At 42.1% G+C, this 27,945-nt stretch overlaps 1 protein-coding gene across 3 annotated transcripts in view; it reads left to right on the forward strand.

Moving 5' to 3' along the window:
- IQUB (IQ motif and ubiquitin domain containing) overlaps positions 1–27,945 on the forward strand; it is a 137,363-nt gene that overhangs the window by 74,693 nt on the left and 34,725 nt on the right. For 2 of the 3 annotated variants that reach the window (XM_077261059.1, XM_077261061.1), the window contains exons 2-9: positions 3,070–3,586; positions 3,685–3,903; positions 12,214–12,348; positions 14,966–15,133; positions 15,280–15,455; positions 18,014–18,169; positions 18,830–19,040; positions 25,810–25,985. In XM_077261059.1, the coding sequence (XP_077117174.1) occupies positions 3,088–3,586; positions 3,685–3,903; positions 12,214–12,348; positions 14,966–15,133; positions 15,280–15,455; positions 18,014–18,169; positions 18,830–19,040; positions 25,810–25,985 (1,740 nt within the window). In that variant the 5' untranslated portion in view covers positions 3,070–3,087. Of the gene's footprint in view, positions 1–3,010; positions 3,587–3,684; positions 3,904–12,213; positions 12,349–14,965; positions 15,134–15,279; positions 15,456–18,013; positions 18,170–18,829; positions 19,041–25,809; positions 25,986–27,945 lie in introns of those variants that run through there. The other variant, XM_077261060.1, reaches the window with a different exon arrangement.

Consider the following 27,945-nt stretch of genomic DNA (forward strand, 5'->3'; position numbering starts at 1 on the left):
TAGGGGCAGGTAAATGTGCCAGCAGGGTCAGCTACAGGGGAAAGTAAATGTGCCAGCAGGGGCAGCTATAGGGGCAGGTAAATGTGCCAGCAGAGGCAGCTGTAGGGGAAGGTAAATGTGCCAGCAGGGGCAGCTATAGGGGAAGGTAAATGTGCCAGCACGGACAGCTATAGGGGCTGGTAAATGTTGCAGCAGGGGCAGCTATAGGGACTGGTAAATGTGCCAGTAGGGGCAGCTACAGGGGATGGTAAATGTGCCAACAGGGGCAGCTATAGTAGCAGGTAAATGTGCCAGCAGGGGCAGCTATAGGGACAGGTAAATGTGCCAGCAGGGGCAGCTATAGGGGAAGGTAAATGTGTCAGCAGGGGCAGCTACAGGGGAAGTTAAATGTGCCAACAGGGGCAGCTATAGTGGCAGGTAATTGTGCCAGCAGGGGCAGCTGAAGGGACAGGTAAATATGCCAGCAGGGGCAGCTGTAGGGGAAGGTAAATGTGCCAGCAGTGGCAGCTATAGTGGCAGGTAAATGTGCCAGCAGGGCAGCTGTAGTGGCAGGTAAATATGCCAGCAGGGGCAGCTATAGAGGTAGGTAAATGTGCCAGCAGGGTCAGCTATAGGGGAAGGTAAATGTGCCAGCAGGGGCAGCTTAATGTACCAGCAGGGGCAATTAAATGGTATATGGGCAAGCAGGGGGCAGCTAAAAGCCCCCTTACCATAAATCAGGACAGTAGTACCTACCTCTTATGTCAAATGATATAACAGTGTTCTATGTGCAGATTACAATAATAATCTTTATTTTTTTTATATAGCGCTAACATATTCCGCAGTGCACATTATCATCGCTGTCCCCGTTGGGGCTCACAATCTAAATTCCCTATCAGTATGTCTTTGGAATGTGGGAGGAAACCGGAGTACCCGGAGGAAACCCACACAAACACGGGGAGAATATACAAACTCCTTGCGGATTTTGTCCTTGGTGGGGTTTGAACCCAGGACTCCAGCGCTGCAAGGCTGCAGTGCTAACCACTGAGCCACCGTACTCACCGTGATAGTCACATCCCCGCCTCATCAGGTACCCGATATTGCTCACAATTTCATTCACAGAAATTACACTACATAAAACATTACTTTTATTGTTTCCATTAAAATCTTAGTAGATAAATTATACAGAAAGGCCAAGGATAAAAAAATCCTCAAAGTAGTAATGTTGGGGTAAATAGTAGCAAAAATGCACTAGTAAAATACAATTAGAGCCATATCAGCAAAAGGGCCCAGGCTATAAAGGAAGAATGTAGATCCTGTAATGCTACTTTCACATTTGGAAAGTCGTTTGGCCTCCGTTGCAATGTGTCGTTTTGGAGAAAAAATGCATCCTGCAAAGTTGCCCGCAGGATGCGTTTTTTCTCCATAGACTTGTATTACCGACGCATCGCGACATATGGACACACGTTCTATACTTTGTGCACTGGATGCGTCGGTATTTGGCGGGCCGTTCAAGGGAACGTTTTTTCGTACGTCGGGTCCTGCATTTTTAACTGTACAGGCGCGGCCGGAACTCCACCCCCTCTTCCCTGGCACTTCACAATGGGCAGCGGACGCATTGAAACACTGCATCCGCTGCCCACATTGTGCAAAAAATCACCACTGTCCATCGGTACGTGCGCCAACGCTTTGTGACGGCACCGTACTGACGGAAGTGTGAAAGAAGCCTAAGGGTATGTGCACACGATGCGGATTTTGCTGCGGATCCGCAGCGTTTCTGCAGCTGCAGGTCCGCAGCAGTTTCCCATGAGTTTACAGTTCAATGTAAACCTATGGGAAACCAAAAAGGCTGTGCACATGCTGCGGAAAAAAAACACGTGGAAACGCAGCGGGTTACATTCCGCAGCATGTCAGTTCTTTGTGCGGAATCTGCAGCGGTTTTACAGCTGCCCCTTTGGAAAACCGCAGTTGGAAAACCGCAGTGAAAACCGCGGTAAATCTGCGGTAAATCCGCAATAAATCTGCAGCAAAAACGCATCGTTTTTGCCTTGCAGATTTATCAAATCCGCTGCGGAAAATTCCGCAGTGGCCAAGAATACATGTGCACATACCCTTAGCCTCTACTCTCGTACCTAGCCGTGGAGTTTGGCATCCTACCAGCGCAAATGGGCTAGCCCTAATAGTTATTAAGGTTGAAGGAAGACTTTAAGTCCATCTAATTCAACCCATAGCCTAACATGCCCTAACATGTTGATCCAGGGGAAGGCAAAAAAAAAAATAGGCCCCATTGTGCCCTATACACACAAAGTTAAATGCCTTTTTGCTACTGTTTACCCACAAATTACTACTCTGAGGATTTTTTATCTTTGGCCTTTTTGTATATATTTTATCTACAAAGATTTTAATGAAATCAGTAAAAGTAACGTTTTATGTAGTGTAACCTGATCAGCCTTATCTCAAATCTGCAGTTTCATAATCCACTCAGAGTTATGTGGAAACATTTGGCCACTGATTGTTTATAGTGTATTCTGCAAAACTTGGGTGTCAGGACTGATATTCAAGCGCCCTGGCTACCAAGTTTTGTCAGGTTTAAATGTAAACATTCACCTTAGGCTATGTTGACACGTGGCATTTTTGCACCTTTTTTGCTGCATTTTTTGCTGCTTTTTACAGTACGAGCAAAAGCGATGACATTTCAGAAATCTTTTTTTTCTGAGAAAGTTAAAAACTGCTGCTAAAATCACGGAGGCGTTTTTCAGGGTGTACTGTAGACAAAGCACATATGTAACATGCATGCAAAAAAGCACGAAAAAATGCTGCAAAACGTTGAAAAACGGGCGTTTTCATAGCAGTGTTTTTACTGCCAAGAGAGCAGGTTTGGGCTGTAGAAACAAGAAATGCAGCAAAAACACTATTTGTGAACATAGCTTTACTCAGACCGCATCACACATATGGTTTTGGCTCTGCTACTCTTTTTTAATTTTTTTTCAGTGGGCAGGACATGGTGAGAGCAGTTGTTAAGGTATTTATTTTTTTATTGTTAATTAATGTGCATAGGAACAGCCTAATGTTTGTGCTCTATGTGTTCAGGGTGGCAAATAGTGTAAAATGGAAGCTACAACGGTATCTGGGAGTTCTGATGTAGCCCAGCAGACAGATGTAGAGGTTACATCAGAAAACAGCGAAATAAAGCAAGTACATCAGGAAGAAGACCAGAACCTTTCACATCAGGACCAAGACCAGAACCTTGTACATCAAGACCAAGACCAGAATCTTGTACATAGGGACCAAGACCATAATCTTATACTTCAACAGCAAGACCAGAACCTTGTACATCAGATCCAAGACCAGAACCTTATAGTTCAGGAGCAAGACCAGAACCTTGTACATCAGGACCAAGACCAGAACCTTATATATCAAGAACAAGACCAGAACCTTACACATCAGGATCAAGGCCAGCACCTTGTACATCAGCACCAAGACCAGAACCTTGATTGTGAGAATGGGGAAGTCCAAATTCCATGTCAGGAATCACACATGGAGAGTGAAGAAATAGCAAACATGTTGAAAGATGAAGATATTGAGAAAAATAACATTGACCTAGGAGGTAAGTGGCCATATTCAGAATAGCTATCCTAAAAAGAACTACATAGTGCAAAATATGAAGTAACATCATCTGATTTGTTTTTGATCAAAAATTATCAGGAACAGTTCAGCACGATGGTGACAGTTCTCACCAAACAGAGGTCGGCATTGAGCTCCTCCAAGACATACAGCAAATGCAGGAAAGCAACGCACAGTCTTCTGTCCTTACAGAGGTGGACAGACATTACCCAGAGGACCAAGATATTGATCTTCTGAGGTTTTCAGAAAACAAGCTGGAAAAGAAAATTGACCTGGATGACTCCAGTGCCACAGCTACAGGTATTGTATCTTCTAGACATCTTGTCAATAGTGTCACAACTAATAAACATAGAAGAGGATGTTGTCTTTTTTAACAGCAGCTGCCGACCTTTTCATCACAAAATTGACAGATAGCGGAACTTCAAACTCACAATATAAAATCCACAAAAAAAAAAAATTCACTAACTGTGTTGGACTACAGTATTATTAAAATGTGACCTTTATTTATTTCTTAAAATGTTTACTTATCCACCGTGATTCTTGGCAGTCTATACACTATGTCCCAATAGCTAAGTATGACGATCATATCGTGGATACTAGCAAAGATAAAATCAACAACTGTGTGTCCTTTTAATAATGAAACAGCCTGCTTATGATTTTATCAGGGGGTGGAATGCCCCTAGAAACTCACCGCCCACCTATATGTGACAATCCAAAATTTTATAAAGGATTTTATATAGAGTTTGTCTATTGCACTCTGCCCTAAAATTTAGATTGGAATGTTTATTAGTAACAAAGTATTATTATTATTATTATTATTATAGCGCCATTTATTCCATGGCGCTTTACATGTGAGAAGTATCTTATACTACATAAATCATAAATTCCCTCCAAAATATATCCTCTCTATTTAAAGCACTCTGGTGAAAGTTTGTAACCCCAGTTTAAACTCTCCAATGAATACCTTGTACCTATTCTATCTGATAGTTTACTCAGTTCATTGACTGCTCATATAACAGCTCCTGTTATATTGGAGGATGAATCACTTATAATATATGGAAAAATGCTTTCTCATCCATTCATTAAACAGGCATTCCCCAAATGTACACTACCCCTTCCAATCATTGAAGGGCTAATTAATATTTCTCATGACAAACATAGCTAAAGGATCGTGATTATACAGTCTCCAAATACTACATTAGATCGCCTCAATGCGTTTCGCCCCTTAACTATACTTAATAAGCACATCGGGAGGTTAATTCAAAGATTTGTGCTTATATACAGTACAGACCAAAAGTTTGGACACACCTTGTCATTTAAAGATTTTTCTGTATTTTCATGACTATGAAAATTGTAAATTCACACTGAAGGAATCAAAACTATGAATTAACACATGTGGAATTATATACTTAACAAAAAAGTGTGAAACAACTGAAAATATGTCTTATATTCTAGGTTCTTCAAAGTAGCCACCTTTTGCTTTGATGACTGCTTTGCACACTCTTGGCATTCTCTTGATGAGCTTCAAGAGGTAATCACCGGAAATGGTTTTCCAACAATCTTCAAGGAGTTCCCAGAGATGCTTAGCACTTGTTGGCCCTTTTGCCTTCACTCTGCGGTCCAGCTCACCCCAAACCATCTCGATTGGGTTCAGGTCTGGTGACCACCCTATCACTCTTCTTCTTGTTCAAATAGCCCTTACACAGCCTAGAGGTGTGTTTGGGGTCATTGTCCTGTTGAAAAATAAATGATGGTCCAACTAAACGCAAACCGGATGGAATAGCATGCCGCTGCAAGATGCTGTGGTAGCCATGCTGGTTCAGTATGTCTTCAATTTTGAATAAATTCCCAACAGTGTCACCAGCAAAGCACCCCCACACCATCACACCTCCTCCTCCATGCTTCACGGTGGGAACCAGGCATGTAGGGTTCATCCATTCACCTTTTCTGCGTCGCACAAAGACACGGTGGTTGGATCCAAAAATCTCAAATTAGGACTCATCAGACCAAAGCACAGATTTCCACTGGTCTAATGTCCATTCCTTGTGTTCTGTAGCCCAAACAAGTCTCTTCTGCTTGTTAGGCTACTTTCACACTAGCGTCGTGCACTGCACGTTGCAATGCGACGTTGCGGCGCACCGACGCAAACTGTGAAAGCGCCGCACAATGGAGGCAGCGGATGCAGTTTTACAATGCATCCGCTGCCCCCATTGTGATGTGCGGGGAGGCGGGGCCAGAGTTCCGGCCGCGCATGCGCGGTCGGAAAAGACGGTCACGACGCACAAAAAAAGTTACATGTAACGTTTTTTTGTGGCGACGGTCCGACGCAACACGACGCGACCCTCGCACGAAACCACTGCTAAGGACAGGTAAGGCCTCTTTCACACTAGCGTCGTGAACTGCACGTCGCTATGCGTCGTTTTGTCGAAAAAACGCATCCTGCAAAATTGCTTTCAGGATGCGTTTTTTCTCCATAGACTTGCATTAGCGACGCAGTGCAACGCATTGCCACACGTCGCGACGGTCGCGTCGTGTTGCGTCGGACCGTCGCCACAAAAAACGTTACATGTAACGTTTTTTTGTGCGTCGTGACCGTCTTTTCTGACCGCACATGCGCGGCCAGTACTCCGGCCCCACCTCCCCGCACATCATAATGGGGCAGCGGATGCATTGTAAAACTGCATCCGCTGCCTCCATTGTGCGGTGCTTTCACAGTTTGCGTCGGTGCGCCGCAACGTCGCATTGCAACGTGCAGTGCACGACACTAGTGTGAAAGTAGCCTAACAAGCAGAAGAGACTTGTTTGGGCTACAGAACACAAGGAATGGACATTAGACCAGTGGAAATCTGTGCTTTGGTCTGATGAGTCCTAATTTGAGATTTTTGGATCCAACCACCGTGTCTTTGTGCGACGCAGAAAAGGTGAATGGATGAACCCTACATGCCTGGTTCCCACCGTGAAGCATGGAGGAGGAGGTGTGATGGTGTGGGGGTGCTTTGCTGGTGACACTGTTGGGAATTTATTCAAAATTGAAGACATACTGAACCAGCATGGCTACCACAGCATCTTGTAGCGCCATGCTATTCCATCCGGTTTGCGTTTAGTTGGACCATCATTTATTTTTCAACAGGACAATGACCCCAAACACACCTCCAGGCTGTGTAAGGGCTATTTGACCAAGAAGGAGAGTGATAGGGTGGTCACCAGACCTGAACCCAATCGAGATGGTTTGGGGTGAGCTGGACCGCAGAGTGAAGGCAAAAGGGCCAACAAGTGCTAAGCATCTCTGGGAACTCCTTGAAGATTGTTGGAAAACCATTCCTGGTGACTACCTCTTAAAGCTCATCAAGAGAATGCCAAGAGCATTCAACAGCAAGTGCAAAGCAGTCATCAAAGCAAAAGGTGGCTACTTTGAAGAACCTAGAATATAAGACATATTTTCAGTTGTTTCACACTTTTGTTAAGTATATAATTCCACGTGTTAATTCATAGTTTTGATGCCTTCTGTGTGAATTTACAATTTTCACAGTCATGAAAATACAGAAAGATATTTAAATGAGAAGGTGTGTCCAAACTTTTGGTCTGTACTGTACATGCACAGGAACTTATACTCCCGGCCACAATGCGAGCCGTGTGCATAGCTGTGCTGCGCCTTGAACAGAGCTTCTATGAAGGATGATGTCGCGTAAACGGGTGTAGCCTCCTTCATTACACTGCAGAGCTCATGCCAGGAAGCAGCGGTGCTTGTGTACTGCCGCTAAAAGGAGAACTGCAGAATGGGCTGAGAGGAGATATAAGTTCCAGGACAAGTTGTATATAGACGGGAAAGAGAGGAGAGATATACTGCAGGATGGCTGTATATACAGGGTAAGGCCTGGGTTACACTTGCAAGTTCAATGCGAGAAAATCTCACGACCGGAGTGTGAGGCTGCATGTATTTCTATGCAGCCGCACGCTCCGGTCCCGAGTGACGGCGGCAGGGCCGAGTATTGATGTGAGAGACTCGTGCAAATTTCTTACATTGAATTCGCAAATGTGACCCTGGCCTAAAGAAGAGAGAGATATACTATCGAAAGTTCTGTAAATAGAGTGGACAGAAAGGAGAGACCTACATGCAGCATGTGCTGTATACAGTGGCATGTAAAAGTTTGGGCGCCACTGGTGAAAATTACTGTTATTTTTGTTTTTTATTTAAGTGGTGAAAAAAAATCCAAACTTTGGTTAAAAAAAAAAAAAAAATGGCGCCATTTTCCAAGATCTGTACCGTCTCCATTTTTTGTGATTTGGGGCTGAATGAGGGCTGACATTTTTCTTGATACCATTTTGGTGTAGATCTTTTGATCGCCAGTTATTGCATTTTATTGCATTTTAGCTGCGACTAAAAAAAACGTAATTCTGGCGTTTTAACTTTTTTCTCGTTACACCGTTTTGCAATCAGGTTAATTCTTTTTTTATATTGATAGTTCGGGTGATTCTGAACTCGGTGATACCAAATATGTGTATGTTTGATTTTTTTTTTAATAGTTTTATTTTGAATGGGGCAAAAGGGGGCTGATTTGAAGTTTTATATATTTTTTACTTTTTAAATATTCTGAAAAACATTTTTTTTTTACTTTTTACATCCTTCAATAGTCTCCATGGGAGACTAGAAGCTGCTGTTGTCCGATCGGCTCTGCTACATACAGGCGATGATCAGATCGCCTGTATGTAGCAGAAATTCTCACTCGCTATGAGCTCCGATCATCGGGCGGCGCTCATAGCAATGCGTCGATGACAACCATAGAGGTCTGCTGGAGAGCCATCGGTGACTCGGCGTATATCACAGAAGTGCAAGTTAAATGCCACTGTCAGAGATTGACAGCGGCATTTAACGTGCTAACATCCGCGGGTGGATCGCGATTCCACCCGCTGCTGTTATAGTCTGTTCAAAACAGCTGACATGTGCAGGAAAAGATGTGGGCTTAGCGCTGGAGCCCACATCAAAGGGAGGGAGTCCTACATGGGCGTATTATTACACCCAATGTCGGAAAGGTGTTAAAGGTGACACATTTCCTTTGTCTTTTAGGCACAAAAAAGAGGAAAATGGGCAGATTCAAAAGTTTGTGCACCCTGCATGGTTAGAACCTAGTACTATCCCTTTTTTAAAGTATCACATCTTGTAAATGCTTTGTGTAGCAAGCCAAGAGTCTTTCACTTCTTGCGTGAGGGATTTTCATCCATTCTTCCATAGAAAATTCTTCCAGTTCTGATAGATACCTGTGGAATTTGTTGAAATTTCATTGCATCCATTCTTCCCTCTACCCGTAAAATGCATGATTGATACATCCCCATGCTTAATGGCTGTTGATTAGTGTTGAGCGATACCGTCCGATACTTGAAAGTATCGGTATCGGAAAGTATCGGCCGATACCGGCAAAGTATCGGATCCAATCCGATACCGATACCCGATACCAATACAAGTCAATGGGACTCAAGTATCGGACGGTATTCCTGATGGTTCCCAGGGTCTGAAGGAGAGGAAACTCTCCTTCAGGCCCTGGGATCCATATAAATGTGTAAAAGAAAGAATTAAAATAAAAAATATCGCTATACTCACCTGTCCGACGCAGCCTGGACCTCAGCGAGGGAACCGGCAGCGTTGTTTGTTTAAAATTCGCGCTTTTACTTGGTTACGTGAAGTCCCGGCTTGTGATTGGTCAGGGCGGCCATGTTGCCGGGACGCGGACCAATCACAGCAAGCCGTGACAAAATTACGTCACGGCTTGCTGTGATTGGTCCGCGTCCCGGCAACATGGCCGCCATTAACCAATCACAAGCCGTGACGTCACGGGAGGCTGGACACGCGCGCTTTTTAAAAAGCGCGCGTGTCCAGCCTCCAGTGACGTCCCGGCTTATGATTGGTCACGGCGCCATGTTGCCGGGACGCGGACCAATCACAGCAAGCCGTGACGAAATTACGTCACGGCTTGCTGTGATTGGTCCGCGTCCCGGCAACATGGCCGCCATTAACCAATCACAAGCCGTGACGTCACGGGAGGCTGGACACGCGCGCTTTTTAAAATGCGCGCGTGTCCAGCCTCCCGTGACGTCACGGCTTGTGATTGGTTGCGTCTCCCATGTGACTGCGACGCAACCAATCACAAAGCCGGGACGTAATTTTAAAATCCTTAAGGACCTGAAATTACGTCACGGCTTGCTGTGATTGGTTGCGTCGCCCATGTGACTGCGACGCAACCAATCACAACGCCGGAACGTAATTTTAAAATCCTGAAGGACCTGAAATTACGTCACGGCTTGCTGTGATTGGTTGCGTCCCGGTCACATGGGCGGCACGCAACCAATCACAAGCCGGGACTCACGTAAAGGAAAGAAAAGCGCGAATTTTAAACAAAGAACGCTGCCGCTTCCCTCGGTAAGGTGCAGGCTGCGTCGGAGAGGTGAGTATAGCAATATTTTTTATTTTAATGCTCTCTTTTACACATTTTTACATTAATGTTGTTTCGATACCGATACCCGATATCACAAAAATATCGGATCTCGGTATCGGAATTCCGATACAGCAAGTATCGGCCGATACCCGATACTTGCAGTATCGGAATGCTCAACACAGTGTTGATATATTCTTTTCCTGAAATTCTGTGCTCTTTTCTCTCCACAGATACCTTTGATCATTGTGGCCAAAGAGTTCTATTTTAACCTTATCAGTCCACAGGATTTGTTTCCATCAGGCTTGTTTAGATGTTCTTTTGCATACTTCTGACTCTGAATTTTTTGTTGAGGAGGCAGGAAAGGTTTTCTTCTGATGACTCTTCCATGAAGGCCATATTTGTGCAGGTGTCTCTGAACAGTAGAACAATGTACCACAACTCCAGAGTCTGCTAAATCTTTCTGAAGGTCTTTTGTGGGGATTCTGATTTGTCTCTTTAGTAATCCTACAAACAGCTCTAACTGACATTTTGCTTGGTCTTCCAGACCTTATCTTGACCTCAACTGTTCCTGTTAAGTCCATTTTCTTAAATACATTTTAAATTGAGGAAAGGGCAACTTAAAAACACTTTGCTATCTTCTTATGTCTTGTGGGCCTCCACCATTTTCATTTTCAGAGTGCTAGGCAGCTGCTTAAAAGAACCCATGGCTGTGAGTTTTTATAAAGCTGGGAAATTTGCATCACTTGGCCTTTCCTAACAATGATAATGAAAAGTCATAATCGTAACAAGCTAATTAAGGTCTGAAACCTTGGTCAAATCTCCAAAGGTGCCAAAACTTTTGCATCGGTCCATTTTACATTTTTGTAATTTTTAAAATGTAATAGATAAGAATATATTTCCCCCCCCCCTTAAATACAAAGGAAATGTGTCATCTTTAACTTTAGTCCTTTTAGAAATCATTTAGTCTTTAACTTGCTTTAGTGTTGACAATAACAGTAATTTTGGCCATGGGTGCCCAAACTTTTATATGCCACTGTATATAGGGGACAAAAGGACAGAACTATTCCTTTATTGGCTGTATATAGATAAGAGAGAAATGAAAGATATACTTCAGGATGAGTTGTAAATCTAGAAGGGGCAGAAATGAGAGATATACTGTAGGATAAGCTGTATACAGGGGCTGTAAGGAGAGCTATATATTGAAGGATGGGCTTTGTGTACAGGGGCCAAGATTAGTTAAGCGGTGTTTGTTGCCTGCTTCTGAGAGACCAGTGATGTAAACAGGAGTTCAGGAGCATAAGGTGAAGTGAATTTGTGTGCTGACGTGCACCATTTTGGGGAGTGTATGTCTACAGGATGCGCACACCCAGACACAGTCTTCTACAGTATATCTGAGTCTCCTCCTCCTGTAGGTGTATACTCACAAAAATGGTGTACGTCAGAGCACACGTTTGCTCTGCCGTCACTATTACAATCTATGACTCCGCTGGTGCATACATCTGGAGCCCCTTAGATGTCATCAAGCTAATCTATGTGTAGAATTCACCTTCTGCTGTGAAAGTACCCGAAGAGAGGTTGGGCTTGTCGGGAGCACATAGAAGAGGGAGGAAGGTGCTGCAGCACTGAGGATAAGCAAGTGCTGTTGGGAAATATAGTTTTAGCCAATAAACTACAGTAGGACCCCCTATTCTGCTATTTAAGGCTGGATGCAGTGAGTGCCAGAGTGAGGTAAAAAACACAAAGCCACAAGAAAAAAACTTATGCTGGGTTTAGTCTGTGTATTAGCAATAAGTATACTGTGCTTTGCAAAAAAAAAATGCAATTCTGAGAATAACCCTTCATGTTTGTGATAGGGACAAAACTCTGGTCAGAGCACTGCCGATTCCCAGTGACAATATTGGAGTGAGGTGGCATGTCATTTTATTCGGCAAGTTTTTAGGCAGACGCTGGGTAACATATTCAAACAGGAATTGGTAATGTGAGGCAAATACTTTATTATCTCAGCATGAATAGACTGGAAGAGGTTGAGATTTGCACTACGCAGTCTGTGCCTTTCCACAATTCATACCCAATAATACTGGCTGAATTATAAGCAGATTCGATAAACTAACTATAGCACTAATACACTGAGAAGGAGCTACGAGTGCGTGATGAACTAAAATCACTATTTTCTTCATTTCAGTAAAGGTGATGCTAACACCAGATGGCCAAGTAATCACAGTTGCATTTTCTATTGGAAAATCTATTGAGCACCTCAAGAATTACTTTGCATCTCAGATGAAAATTCCAGAAGCCGTCATAAGGATAATGTTTGAAGGTCAGAGATCCACATATGGCAGTTTGCGGGATACTTTCCAGCTAAGGCTGGTTTCACACTTGCGTTTTGATCTGCAGCGTTTTAGCGCTAAAAAACGCATGCGTTTTTTTTTCTATACTTAACATTAAAAACGCATGCGTTTTGACGCGTTTTCGGCAACGCATGCGTTTTTTGACGCGTGCGTTTAGTTGCAGAAATGCAACCTGTAGTAATTTCTAGCAGCGTTTTTTTGCCGCAAAAAAACGCATGCGTTTATTCGCGGCAAAAAAATGCATTGCTGTGTATGTAAACGCATGCGTTTTTAAGCACATGCGTTTGCTTGCGTTAAAAACGCATGCGTTTTTATAGAAAAACACAAGAAAACACAAGAAAAAACAAGAAAACCCTAACCCTAAACACAAGAAAAAACAAGAAAACCCTAACCCTAAACACAAGAAAAAACAAGAAAACCCTAACCCTAGGGTTACTAGGGATCCCAACCCTAACCCTAAGGTTAGGATCCCTAGTAACCCTAGGGATCCTAACCCTAACCCTAACCCTAGGGATCCTAACCCTTAGGGTTAGGGTTAGGATCCTAACCCTTAGGGTTAGGGTTAGGATCCCTAGGGTTAGGGTTAGGATCCCTAGGGTTAGGGTTAGGGTTAGGATCCCTAGGGTTAGGGTTAGGATCCCTAGGGTTACTAGGGACCCTAACCCTAGCTATTTCTGTTTATAGTGGGTTTTCTAGTTGATTTTGATGATTGGCAGCTGTCACACACTTCTCAGCATGCGTTTCAAAAACGCAAACGCAGGAAAAAACGCATGTAAACGCGGAAAAACGCCGCATTTTTTTTTCTGCATGCAAAAATGCATGCGTCTAAAAAACGCAGCGTTTAAACGCGTTTACATGCGTTTTTGCACCAAATGCGTTTTTTTAAAAAACGCTGCAGATCAAAACGCAAGTGTGAAACCAGCCTAACAGTAGAGTCAGCACTAGAGATGAGTGAACCCAAACTTAAAAGTTCGGCGTTCGTACCGGACAGTTAGTGGAATAAAGTTTGGGTCGGGTACCAGAACGCGAACTTCCACAGGTCCCCTCATCCCTCATCAATACTTATGGAGGGAAAAACATCACTTGGATTAGAGATTATATTTGCCAGTCAGTTGCTGTATTTTTGTTAGGAGGAGGTAGGAAAAAAAGAAAGGGGCGTCTGGTTTATGGCAGATTTCTTAATAGAGATGGCTGTCAGGGCGCTCCTGCACCGCCTGCTATGTTAGAGACGTGTTAGAGTTTTATTGTACAGCTCTGGCAAAAATTAAGAGACCACTGCAAAATGTTCAGCTTTTCTGATTTTTCTCTTTATATGTATATTTTTGAGTAAAATGTAAATTGTTCTTTTAGTCTATAAAATTCTGACAACATGTCTCCGATTTTCCAAGCAATAAATTTTGTATTTTTTTCTGACAAAGAAAAATGGTCAAAATTGAAAAAAACCCAGTGCTTTCAGACCTCAAATAATGCAAAGAAAACAAGTTTATAATCTTTTAAAACAACAATACTAATGTTTTAACTCAGGAAGAGTTCAGAAATCAATATTTTGTGGAATAACCATGATTTTTAATCACAGCGTTCATGCGTCTTGGCATACTTTCCACCAGTCTTTCACACTGCTTCTGGCGCAAAAATGTAAGCAGTTTTTTGTTTGATGGCTTGTGACTATCCATCATCCTCTTGATTACATTCCAGAGGTTTTCAATGGAGTTCAGGTCTGGAGATTGGACTGCCCATGACAGGGTTTAGATGAGGTGGTCTCTTAATTTTTGCCAGAGCTGTATATGCCTCCACTTTGTCCGCCACTTACACTTGTGTTGAACAATAATTAATTAAAATTTGCATGAAAACTTTCGTGAAAAGGTCTCTACTAGATGATCCAGGAGTTTGCCACTCCCTTCCACTGACACCTCATCCTACAGCTGTGTACACGCCATCTTCTACATTGCATAATCTAATATATCATCTCCTGTGTCGTTTTGTAACCGAAATACAGCAGTCATATGATTGGATGAGCACATGATACGCTAAGGCATTTATTTGTGTTGGTCAGTTGAGAGGGACTTGACACCTAATCATTTATACTGTAGAGGATGCTGTGGTCTGCACTGAAAAGCTGGAGGATGGGGGTTGACGGAGAACGATGTTGTGCCACCCACTCTACAGTGTGGCGGAGAGCACTTCTTGCTACACTTACAGTCAGTGCCCACAGGGAAGCGCTGTACCGGACTGTACAGCCGTGGGAGCAGGAGGATGAAGCCGTCTCACCCTAACCCACTCCACTTTACCATAACTCAGCAGTGTAGTGGACAGCGGTTCTCACCACACTGACCGGCACATTAGGCTCAGCTGCTCTTGCATCACTAAACTGCTGCCGGCCGCTATTGCATAATTCACCCTGTACATCCCTGCACAGTGCTTCAGTGTGAGTGGTACCAAGCCGGATGGGTAACACGTTTCCATATCACCGGCCTGAGCCGGGCTTTCTACTAGTATTTTATATCTAGCACATAAATGTAAATATCACGCTGTCCATAATTCCACAGCACATGAGGCTTAGTGTTCAGGAGTTTGATGTCACTTTAGGGCGAATTGTAGAAGACGGTGAGACTCTCGTGGACCTCGGCATTAGACCCCATGGAATGATCCAGCTGGACATGCAGTCAATGGATCCTGAAAACTATCCAATTAAAGCTGTGAAACTTCAGCATGAATACAGCATGCCAGATGTCATTACCGTTAGGGTACAGACAGGTTTGACTCTTTTATATTTTCCTTTTTTTCATGTTAAATATAATAACTTTACAAAATATAATTTTTATTTCTCTGTTTATTTTTTGGAAATGCTTCTTGGAAGTATCTGATATCTGTTTGTTTATGTGGTATATATTTCTATGTAGGAGATGAATCCTATGAAGATATAGCAGTAGAAATTGAAAGGCTTAACTACCGTAAGCCTTACTTGGGTGGATATCGCCATAAAGTGACTGGTGCAGTGTTTCATCATGCTGGGACTCAAACGGTACCTAAAAAGAGACCACAAAAAGACATTGTAGTGTTCTGCAGAGATACACAGGTATGATCTGAGTATTAAAGATTTATGTTAAAAATAGATTAGAATACGTTAAAGATTTGTTCATTTGTTCACAGTCAGCCCTGCCTACAGACTATACTTCTTTACTAAATAAAATAGCACAGACCTCTGCTGCTGGTCTGACACCTATACTTTAAGGGTATGTACACACCGTTTCTTTTTCATGCGGGTTCACGCCGAAACCAGTTTGAAAAAGCATTTAAATAATGTTACAAAGAATGACTTACTGTGCATATATCCAAGCTTCTTTAAATTACATGAAGCTTAGGAAGACATGGAATGGTTAAAAGAAGTGACCTGATCATTCTTAAGGTGGCTTCAGCTTAGAAGTAGTAATGAGAGAATATACTCGTTACTCGAGGTTTCTCGAGCATGCTCGGGGGTTCTCCGAGTATTTTTTAGTGCTCGGAGATTTAGATTTTCTTGCCGCAGCTGAATGATTTACATCTGTTAGCCAGCTTGATTACATGTGGGGATTCCCTGGCAACCGGACAACCCCCACATGTACTTATGCTGGCTAGTAGCTGTAAATCATTCAGCTGCGGCTAGAAAAACTAAATCTCCGAGCACTAAAAAATACTCGGAGGACCCCCGAGCATGCTCGAGAAATCTCGAGTAACGAGTATATTCGCTCATCACTACTTAGAAGCTGTTCACTACTGTATGAAAAAAAACCATCAGTAGCAAAACTGTCCAAAGAAACAACACAAAAAATGCTAAAAACGCGTTCAGGAAACATACTGCCAGCATTTTCCTTAAGCTTGTTATGCTAGAAAAAGTGGGCTAATACACAAGTGTCCTTAAAGACCAAAAAGAAAAAAATGCCGACACTACTGCCACACCCAATTCAAAAGCTAGATGGGGGTCAAACAAAAAATATCTGGGTTATAATCTTCATATCGTGCAGTTCTCATCTTAAAACATGTATTAAATCATGGGGTTTCAGAGGAAAGCAAGACAAGTGGCACTCTCAATGGTGTGAGCAGGAAGAAAGGTGTACTCGCTCAAATCATCTGTTACACATTTCATTAATGTCCCTGCAACTGAAATAAAATGCCTTTTTTTTAAATTGCCGTTGGTGAGTTTCGCTTCTCTCACATTCCTCTGACACCAGTGTCTAAAAGACATTTTGTGCACATACCCTTATGGGAAAAGATGTGCCCCTGAGTTAGCTTCCCTAAGCACTCGTCTCATTGCCAGCCCTGTTCTCATGTTAAGTAGGGTCCTGAGCTACAGACAGTAAATTTAATGTAGCCTTCTAGAATGTTTGCCATTTAGCGTCATGGGGCAATGTTTAGATTAGTGGTCTACTTTAAAAAGAATGATATGCTGAATTTGCAGAATGGGCAAAACTAAAATTTGAACAGGACCCTCAGTTTACACAGAACATTATGTTCAGTGATAAGGCAAACTTTTTTGGGTGGATCATATATATGGATACACCTAAATAACATGGGAATGGTGACAGTTTTCTTGCGTAGGGTGTCTTGCATTGAAATCTGCTGCAGTGACCCGGGATTGTTTCTCTTGTGAAATTCTCAGTAAGTTTGATGTGTCACATGACCCTCTTCTCATTGGAAAAAATAAAGTTTGATCCAAAATGGCCAACTTTAAAATGGCCGCCATGGTCATCACCCATCTTGAAAAGCTTTCCCCCTCCCATATACTAATGTGCCACAAACAGGAAGTTGATATTACCAACCATTCCCATTGTCTATAGGTGTCTCCTTATAAATGGCCCACCCTGTAGTGGACAGTTTATTGCAGGAAAGAGCACAGCGTCCTGTTCAGTCATAATCTCCATACACAACAGATAGCTGATGGCTGAACGACTTGGGCGATTGTTCAGCCGCTAGCTATCTTTCCCAAAATCTGCATACACGGGAGCACTCTCTTGGTTGATAGCTCCTTTATTCTCTACGATATAGACGCTGCCAGACTCCTTTGGCGACAGCTTATATCACCAAGAACAAAAGGATTGGCAGTCCAAAATTCGACATGTAGTTGTCTTAACTCCTTTGATATAATCTGTCATGTGAATGGGACATGGGAATGTTTCTGGTCACACACCTTAAAGGTCACCTTGCATATAAAATAACAGTTGACCAAATCTGCCTATTTTGTCAGGATCGGACGACCACCTAATGTATATTGGGACCTCCCGACAGTCCCTGGACAGTCTATGAAAGGCGACAAGGCTTGAACAGTTGCTCTCTCATAGAGAACACACGAATGCTCGGTCACATATGGGACAGTTGGAGTAATAGCTGTACTTTACTTCCGCCAACAGCTATCTAATGTGTATGGTCAGCTTAAGACTGTGTAGTCCTCCGCAATCACTAAACAAGTGATATTAATACATTTTCCCATTATGTTCTGTTTTCCGTACAGATCAATGGGCCACCCTTCCTTGCTGCAGATAGAGTTAACCATTACTATAACATGATACCAACGCCTTTTCTGCTATCACTGAAAATTATTTTATTCATCACCCCCTATTGTACTGTTTTTACATATTACAATCTCATTTTCTTTTCTAGACAGTTTTTGAAAAGAACAAACTGGAACAATCAAGGAACACAATGGCCACACAGATGACAAAAATCAGTTGCTATGTGGCAAATATTACTGACAGACTAATAGAGCCGAAGAAATACGTCACTGCTGACGAATTCCATGCAAGCAGGCTGAAAGCAGTAAGTGACTAGATGCGTACAGTTGTCTTCCATAACACCATGGGAATGTCTAGGGAGTGAAAATTTGGGAAATGTTCACACCAGATGCAGTATATTTACTATATGTGAGTATATCTGCTCTAGCTGGTCAGAAAAGGTCCATTTGATCAGGTCTTTTAAGGGGACATCATTGGCTGCAACTTATGGAGGGAATTTGCAACCACTTATGAGAGGGAACCTGTCACGTGGAAAAAATGCTATTAAGCGGGAGATATTTGGTTAATCTTCAGGTTAATAGCTTTCTGAGACCATGCAGCCGCACTGATAGCCTGGCAGCCTCGAGATTTCAGACATAGAGATTCAATCACCATTCAATACATAGTGAGCGGCGGCTGTAACCACGTCCCGGCACAGGCTGAAAGCCCGCTGCTGAGGAGTAAAGTCAATTTCCTCCCAGGAAATGGCCACATGTCATCAGAACATGATTAACCCCATATCTGCTGGTTATTAGCTTTTTTTTCACATGAAAGGTTCCCTTTATGGGGCATATGTGCCAAGCACATCACATACTGTACATCCATTGTATATGCGCTGCTTAGGAGGTTGAGCCTTTAAAAAGAAGACATGCTTATAGTTACTTGAAATAAGAATTCAGCAGTATAATATACAATTTTTTTTCAGGTAATTACGATACAGACTTATTTCCGGCGTTTCCATGCTAAAGAAGTGGTGCAGCAATTGAGAGAAGAGAGGAAGCTAAGGTTGGAGTGGGAGGAAAAGGAGGAAGTAAGAAAAAGAAAAGAGAAGGAGGAAAGACTCCGGAAAGAATATGAGCGCAGAATGAACCCAAAGAACAAGGAAGACTTTGAGTTGCTCTATCACGCTCTTGAATGTAGGTGGAAAGCGCTTTATCACATAATACTGTTTACCTTTGGTAGCTAGTCCCCCGCCTGCTGTATGGAAGGACCAGATACTTGCCGAGAGTGTTGTCTGCATTAGTTTTTGCTCTCTGTATATACTACACCCATATGTTCAGTCATTCAGTACAACATATAAGGTGAAAAGTCTTGTCTGTAATGATAAAAAGTATTTTTATCTTTTTGGCCATCCTCTTTGCCAGTGGTGTATCGCCAATGGGGCAGGCCATGCAGCTGCTATGGGGTCTGTGAGTTGAGTGGGCCCGGTGCCAGCGCAGGAGCTGGGCCCCCAACTCCCACCTGTCATCGCACATTCAACTGTATTGGCATCCTGGATGCCATTACAGTTAAAAGTAATGATGAAAGAGGGAGCATCAGCTGAGACTTCCCAGCGCAGAGGGCACGATGATGTCACTAGATCAGGGGATCGAGGAGGAGAGGTGAGCATAATACTGTATGGATGACTATGGGGTATGTGTACACATAGTCTAAGAGGCTGAGATGCAATACCACATACCACCAGTGGACAGGGCTGGCACTGGTTATCAACAATGGCTGCTATGTTTTCAAAACCGTTTTCATCCCCTTTAAAGTTAATTGTTCATTCTGCCAGGCAAGGTGGAATGAGGGCACAGAGAGAATGACAAGTGGCTGTTGCACACGTTTCTTCATTCATGTCCTTTGAATTTGCAGAAATAGCCAATGCAGGTTGTTAACTATTTATGTTTCTGTTTACTCTCAGTGATTTTTTTGTAGTTGTACTCTAGCCTGTTTATGAATTAATCTAGGGGTGTAGCGAGCATTTTTGAGCATCAGGCATTTCCTAGAATTGTATAAAATTGAGTCAATGGAAAATTACCATTTTTCCACTAAAATGTTGCTTTGGCACCAACATTTTTAATTTTGAAAAGTAATAATGAGAGAAATGAAACAATTTGATAGGGAATCACCCATAAGTGACCCCATTTTACAAACTACACCCCATGATGAATTCATCTAGGGCTGCAGTGATCATGTTGACACCACATGTGCCTCACATAATTTTATACCATTGGGAGGAGAAGAATGAATAATTACATTATTACCACTAAAATCTTGTTCGAGCCCCAAGTTTTTAATTTTAACAAATGTTAATAGGAAAAAATGGACCTCAATTAGTTGTGCAACTTTTCCCAAGTAAGTCAATACTGTACATGTAATTGGGAAATACTTTCCAGGCACAGTCTAGGTGACTGCAGACTTCTGCATTCTCACAGCGCATGCACTGCACACTTTAAGGCTTCTCCCTTGCCGGGGGCAAGAGTAGACAGTCATGTTAGCAGAAGTATGCAATTTTCATACTTCAGGCCACATTCCGACTAGACGTGTCCAACCTCGCTCAATTCATTTTCATTGATTGAGGCCACACATGTCTAGTCGGCATGTGACCACATGTATGCAAATCGCATACTTGTGGTTTCGTGACCTCCCACACTAACTGCCCGCACCAGAGAATCCTGACAGTGTGCAGTGTGCGCTGTGAGCATTCAGTAGTCTGCAGGCACATAGAATGACTTCAGACTCATGACAAACTTGGACAGACAACCCCTTTAATGCGCCTAACATAAATAAAAACATAGTATGCCTTAACTTGTCAGTTTGCAGTTTGCCGACTTCATATACAGAGCATCAACCTCGGGTTGCCATGACGACGATCGGGCTCTCACAAAGACATCCTATATTGATTTTGATCACAGCATAGAGGCAATTAAACAGCCTGGGGGTGCAAGCAATGCTCTTGGTTGTGAGAGCTGGGGCTGAGATGAGGAGGAGCAGGGCAAAAGGAAAAATGGTTAATGCCTAACCTAACAAGTAAGATAAATCTGGGACAGACCTTGCCTCCTAGTGACACTAAACAAAACTGAGGGAACTTGAGGTTAGCAGACGAGGAATAGTCTGCTGGGGAGGAGCCAATTTTAATTTAGAATGTAATAATAGTGTCATCCTCCAGGTGGCAGCAAGCTATCCCATGGTTCACTGATTCAGAATCTGAATGTGTATTCCCAGCCACTTGAGAATGTCTGAACTTAACTTTCATTTACTTTTTAAAAGAAATCTTGTGTCAGGTTGCAGATGAAGAAGTATGAAACGGTCAGCATTATTTGAATTGCAAAAAGTATTAGGCTGCCGTCACACTAGCAGTATTTGGTCAGTATTTTACATCAGTATTTGTAAGCCAAAACCAGGAGTGGGTGATAAATGCAGAAGTGGTGCATATATTTCTGTTATACTTTTCCTCTGGTTGTTCCACTCCTGGTTTTGGCTTACAAATACTGAGGTAAAATACTGACCAAATACTGCTAGTGTGACGGCAGCCTAAGGCTATGTGCGCCTGTTGAGTATTTGCTTGTAGAAATTTCTGCAAAGTTTCTGCATCTCTCGGCAGCAAAAACGCTGCGGAAAATCCACAGCATTTTTGGTGCATTTTTGCATGCGTTTCTATCCTGTGCAAACACAGGCAAAAACGTACAAACAATTGACATGCTGCGAATTTAAATGCACAGCAAATCCTGAAAGGAAAAATACTGATTATGTGCAGGATTTTCATTGACTTTGCTGGCGTTTTTGGGCCAATTCTGGCGGAAAAAACGCACCGTGTGCACACAGCCTTGGAATTTAGTGGAAAGCATATTAAAAAATGCCATTGCACTGCTATGAGATTACATTTTGTACCATTATCGTAATTCTGCTGTTTTTACTTTCAATATTCTGCAGTCTTTTAAGACCACCCAATAAATACAAAAAAGTACACTTATACATATGCTATAAAAAGAACGGAAAGCTGAAACAGAGGAAGAATGGTGACATTTTTACTGGGGCTGTGTACTTTTTCCTTTGTATGACATTAACCAATTATAAGCACGAGGGCAAAAAAAAGAAACACCCCTAGATAGGCTTAGCGCAGGCTTTCTCCTGTGTGAGACACATAATGACAAACAGCCTTGCTCTTCTCCGCGATCTCAGCAGTTACTGTGTGGTATAGTGCAGAACTATGTGTATTATAAATAACCTTTCATCTCAGCAGTCAGTGTGAGGGAAGTGGGACACAGCAGAGCTGAGTGTGATTACAGCTACTTCCAGCTTTCTTTTCAGGATAGTCAGTACTCCCACTCCCTCCATAATGACTGCCATGTGATTAAAGATGGAAGTGTTTGTAATCATACTAAGTTCTGCTGTTTCCCCATTCTGCTACATTGACTGCTGTGAGATGACATCTGGAAGTGTTTGTAGTCACACTCAGCTCTGTTGTATCCCTATTCCCCCCCACACTGACTGCTGTGAGATGACATCTGAAAGTGTTTGTAGTCACACTCATCTCTGTTGTATCCCTATTCCCCCCCACACTGACTGCTGTGAGATGACATCTGGAAGTGTTTGTAGTTACACTCATCTCTATTGTATCTCTTCCCCCCCACACTGACTGCTGTGAGATGACATCTGAAAGTGTTTGTAGTCACACTCATCTCTGTTGTATCCCTATTTCCCCCCACACTGACTGCTGTGAGATGACATCTGGAAGTGTTTGTAGTTACACTCATCTCTGTTGTATCTCTATTCCCCCCCACACTGACTGCTGTGAGATGAAAGTGGCTGTAATTACACTCAGCTCTGTTGTATCCCTATTCCCCCCACACTGACTGCTGTGAGATGAAAGTGGCTGTAATTACACTCAGCTCTGTTGTATCTCTATTCCCCCCCACACTGACTGCTGTGAGATGAAAGTGGCTGTAATTACACTCAGCTCTGTTGTATCCCTATTCCCCCCCACACTGACTGCTGCGAGATGAAAGTGGCTGTAATTACACTCAGCTCTGTTGGACTTGTTTTTTTGCAGAACAAGTTGTACTTTTAAAAGACACCATTCATTTTATTTTGTGATGTGCTGGATGATGAGAAAAAAAATGGCAAAATTGCAAAAAAGTGCAATTTTGGGGTTTTGTTTTTACAGCTTTCCTTATACAGTGAAAATAACCTGGCAGATTGATTCTTCAGATCAGTATGATTGCAGTGATACTAAAAAATGCATAGTTTTTATTTATTTAAGGGGTGAAAAAAAATCAGAAATGTTTTACATTTTTTGCTTGTGTTGCCATTTTTTAAAAACCCATAACATTTTCACTAGATGGAACTGTGTGTGGGCTTTATTTTTGCAGGCTTCGCTGATTTTTATTGATGCAATTCTGTGGTACATTTAATGATCTAATCGCTTCTTATTCCATTTTTTTTGCGGTGTTGCTTCGTCTGAAACATCAAAATTCTGTTTTGATTTTTTTTCTCATTATTGTTTTACTGATTGAGTTAATTAATTTTATGTTTTCATAGATTATACTTTTGTAGATAGCACATACAGTATATGTATTTTTTATGTCTTCATTTTGAATGGGGGAAAATAAGGTTGATTCGAGTTTTTATCCTGTATATTTAAAAACTTTTCTTTTCACTGTATTTGTTAGTTCCCTTAAGGGACTTGTACCTGCGATCGACCGATTGCTTGCACTATATCACTGTGTGATCACATGATACTTTTTATACATGTTGTCCTACTCCAAGCTGTTCAGGCTTGAGAGCCAACTATCAATTAAGTAAATCAGGTGATGTGCATCTCTGTAATGAGGAGGGGTGTTGTCTAATGACATCAAAACCCTATATAAGGTGTGCTTAATTTTTAGGCAACTTCCTTTCCTTTGGCAAAATGGGCCAGAAGAGAGATTTGACGGGCTCTAAAAAGTCCAAAAGTGTGAGATGTCTTGCAGAGGGATGCAGCAGTCTTGAAATGGCCAAACTTTTGAAGAGTGATCACCGAACAATCAAGTGTTTCATGGCAAATAGCCAACAGGGTCGCAAGAAGCGTGTTGAGCAAAAAAGGCGCAAAATAACTGCCCATGAATTGAGGAAAATCAAGCGTGAAGCTGCCAAGATGCCATTTGCCACCAGTTTTGCCATGTTTCAGAGCTGCAACGTTACTGGAGTAACAAAAAGCACAAGGTGTGCGATACTCAGGGACATGGCCAAGGTAAGGAAGGCCGAAAAACGACCACCTTTGAACAAGAAACATAAGATAAAACGTCAAGACTGGGCCAAGAAATATCTTAAGACTGACTTTTCAAAGGTTTTATGGACTGATGAAATGAGAGTGACTCTTGATGGGCCAGATGGATGGGCCAGAGGCTGGATCAGTAAACGGCAGAGAGCTCCACTCCGACTCAGATGCCAGCAAGGTGGAAGTGGGGCACTGGTATGGGCTGGTATCATCAAAGATGAACTTGTGGGACCTTTTTGGATGAGGATGGAGTGAAGCTCAACTCCCAGACCTACTGCCAGTTTCTGGAAGACAACTTCTTCAAGCAGTGGTACAGGAAGAAGTCGGTATCGTGCAAGAAAAACATGATTTTCATGCAGGACAATGCTCCATCACATGCCTCCAACTACTCCACAGCGTGGCTGGCCAGTACAGGTCTCAAAGAAGAAAAAATAATGACATGGCCCCCTTGTTCACCTGATCTAGATAGAGAACCTGTGGTCCCTCATAAAATGTGAGAACTACAGGGAGGGAAAACAGTCCACCTCTCGGAACAGTGTCTGGGAGGCTGTGGTGGCTGCTGCACGCAATGTTGGTCGTAAACAGATCAAGCAACTGACAGAATCTATGGATGGAAGGCTGTTGTGTCATCATAAAGAAAGGTGGCTATATTGGTCACTAATTTTTGTTTTTTTCTTTTTGCATGTCAGAAATGTTTATTTCTAAATTTTGTGCAGTTATATTGGTTTACCTGGTGAAAATAGCAAGTGAGATGGGAATATATTTGGTTTTTATTAAGTTGCCTAATAATTCAGCACAGTAATAGTTACCTGCACAAACAGATATCCTCCTAAGATAGCTAAATCTAAAAAAAAAACCACTCCAGCTTCCAAAAACATTAAGCTTTGATATTTATGAGTCTTTTGGGTTGATTGAGAACATAGTTGTTGATCAATAATAAAAATAATCCTCTAAAATACAACTTGCCTAATAATTCTGGACACAGTGTATACAGCAATGCTATAGTATTTCAGTGTTTAGTATATATCATGGTCTACTATGTCTGACATTGAAATGAGCACCATCATGTCAGGCATGTGGGTCTTCAGTAGATCCCCGGCTGCCATGGCATCCCAGCGATGCCCTGCAATTGCATTGTGGCAACACCAATGGGCACACTGCTAATGCTACTGTCCCAAATTGACTGCAATGATGAACAAGAGGTTAAAAGATGTGGGCGGACCTCAGCTCCACTTATGGCTGCTAGAGGCTGAATAACACAGCCATCATTTGCCGGAAAGATGCAGGCTCAGCTTCTGAGCCCACATCAAAGTCAGATCCAACATATGATGTAATAATGCGTCAGACGTAAAAAAAAGGTTAACATGTTTAAAAAACTGGTGAAAGGTCCTCTTTAAGGGGGTTTTAGCATAATAAAACCCTTTTTTTCTATTTACTTTATTTTTTCTATTTAGTTTATTTTCAATATAGAGCTCTGTTTAAGAAAAAGATTATGCTGTTGCTTTTAAAAAATAATTTAAAAATAGTTTATATTTATATTACATTTTCTAAACCGTGATTTTCATTTTTACATATTAAAATTTTAGATTCAATTAATAATAATAATAATAATAATAATAATAATTGTATGCTGAAGAAAATTTTGTAACTGTGTTTTTTTTTAGTATGGAGAAAAGAAGAGTTGGAGCGAATTAATCAAACCTATACTGGTGCTGAAAGGAAAGCGGCCCTTTGTGCTCTTCTGGAACAAGAGACTCAATTGATCAGCTCCATTGGCAGGCACAGAATAGATGCAGGTGAAGAGAACCAGCAGAGAGCTATACAAAATCTTCTAAATAAGGTCTGTACTTCCACACTTCATGTATGAGTGGGTAGAAATAAGCGTGAGGTTGATTTCTCACATATTGTATTTCCTGCTCTTTGCATTGGCAAGATGTCAGTGTGATGGCAGCATTGCAAACAATACCAAACACCTGGTGCAGTAGCAGAGGCTCAGCGCTGGATACAGGAAGGGTCAGTATAGCAGAATGTTTATGTTTTTTTTTTTTTAAACAAACTGCAGCTGGGGGATATAGGCTCTTGTAATAATAGACTTACTAATACACCAGGTTTGACCGATATGAGATAACACCACCTCCTTCAGGCCTGATAATCCGCATTCTATAATGCTGTATATCTGCCCCCAACCCCAGCTGTAAGACAAGAAAAATACTTTTTATTATAATCACCAGTGGGGTGGTCCGGTCCGAGGGGTGTCGCTGGTCTTGATCCTGCGCCTCTCTTCTTGCGATGCCATCCTCCTTTTTGCTTCGTTTCGATGATGCATCCCTACGTCATCAACACAGCCTCGCCCCAGCATTGCGCTCCTGCGCAGGAGTAAGTCATTGTCCTGACTAGGGCAGAGTAAAGTACTGCAGTGCGCAGGCATCGGGGCTCTTTGACCTTTCCCAGCGCCTGCGCACTGCCTTGGAGACCAACTGGGCATCTCTTCACAGTTTTCTTTTTAGCGTGCGCTTTCACCCCTCCCTCTTAGACACTGCCAATCACAGCTCGACAGCTGACCTACCAGTCTCAAACACTACCAAGCTGTGAATGGCAGTGTCTGGGATGGATAGGTGTAAGTACATGTGCCAAAAAAATTACGTCCAGTTTGACTGCAAGCAGAGATTTCACATAGTGTGGTCCTAAAGCAACAAATATTAACTTCTCTGTAATGGATTGATGCAGTGCAAAAGAGAGGCATAATCACGGAAGCTCAGGAATTTTTGCAAGATTTTTTACAACACAATTGTTTGAGCAAGTGACAAGTTCTCTTTAACCCTTTCACAATGTGGCCAATTTACGTTTTTGCATTTCCATTTTTTCCTCCCTTTCTTCCCCGATCCATACCTTTTTATTTTTCTGTCCACATAGACATATGAGGGCTTGTTTTTTGCATGACGAGTTATAATTTTGAATGACACCATTCATTTTACCACATAGTGTAATGTAAAACGCGAAAAAAATTCCAAGTTGAGAGAAATTGTGAAAAATCCTACATTTTGGCAATTTTTTTAGTAATTGTTTTTAAGGTGTACATTTTGTGGTGACCAAGCAATATTCTGCTCATCAGTACGATTACAGCGATACCAAACATGTCCAGTTTTTAATTATTTTAGTGGTGAAATAAAATAGGAGTTTGCAAAAAATATTTGTGGGGTTGTGTTATTTTCTGACACCCATTACATTTTCAGTTTTCGGTCGATGCAGCTGTGTGCCACTCATTTTTCTGCGGGGCAAGCCATTTTTATTGATACCATTTTGGGATAGATGTGACTTTTTGATCGCTTGTTGCATAATTTTTTGTGGAATTGCAGCAACCCAAAAAAACCCATAATTTGGGGATTTTTTTTTGTTTACGGTGTTTACCAATTATTTTTATATTTTGATAGATTGGACTTTTTTGAACACAGCGATACCACATGTGTATTTCTTTTATTTTTTATTACCGTATATACTCGAGTATAAGCCGACCCGAGTATAAGCCGACCCCCCTAATTTTGCCACAAAAAACTGGGAAAACTTATTGACTCGAGTATAAGCCTAGGGTGGAAAATGCAGCAGCTACCGGTGAATTTCAAAAATAAAAATAGATGCTCCATACCGTTCATTATTGCCCCATAGCTGTGCCATATAGTGCTCTGCACCATTATTGCCCCATAGCTGTGCCATATAGTGCTCTGCACCATTATTGTCCCATAGCTGTGCCATATAGTGCTCTGCACCATTATTGCCCCATAGCTGTGCCATATAGTGCTCTG

Source organism: Ranitomeya variabilis, chromosome 5, assembly GCF_051348905.1.
Source record: "Ranitomeya variabilis isolate aRanVar5 chromosome 5, aRanVar5.hap1, whole genome shotgun sequence".
NCBI classification, from domain to species: Eukaryota; Metazoa; Chordata; class Amphibia; order Anura; family Dendrobatidae; genus Ranitomeya; species Ranitomeya variabilis.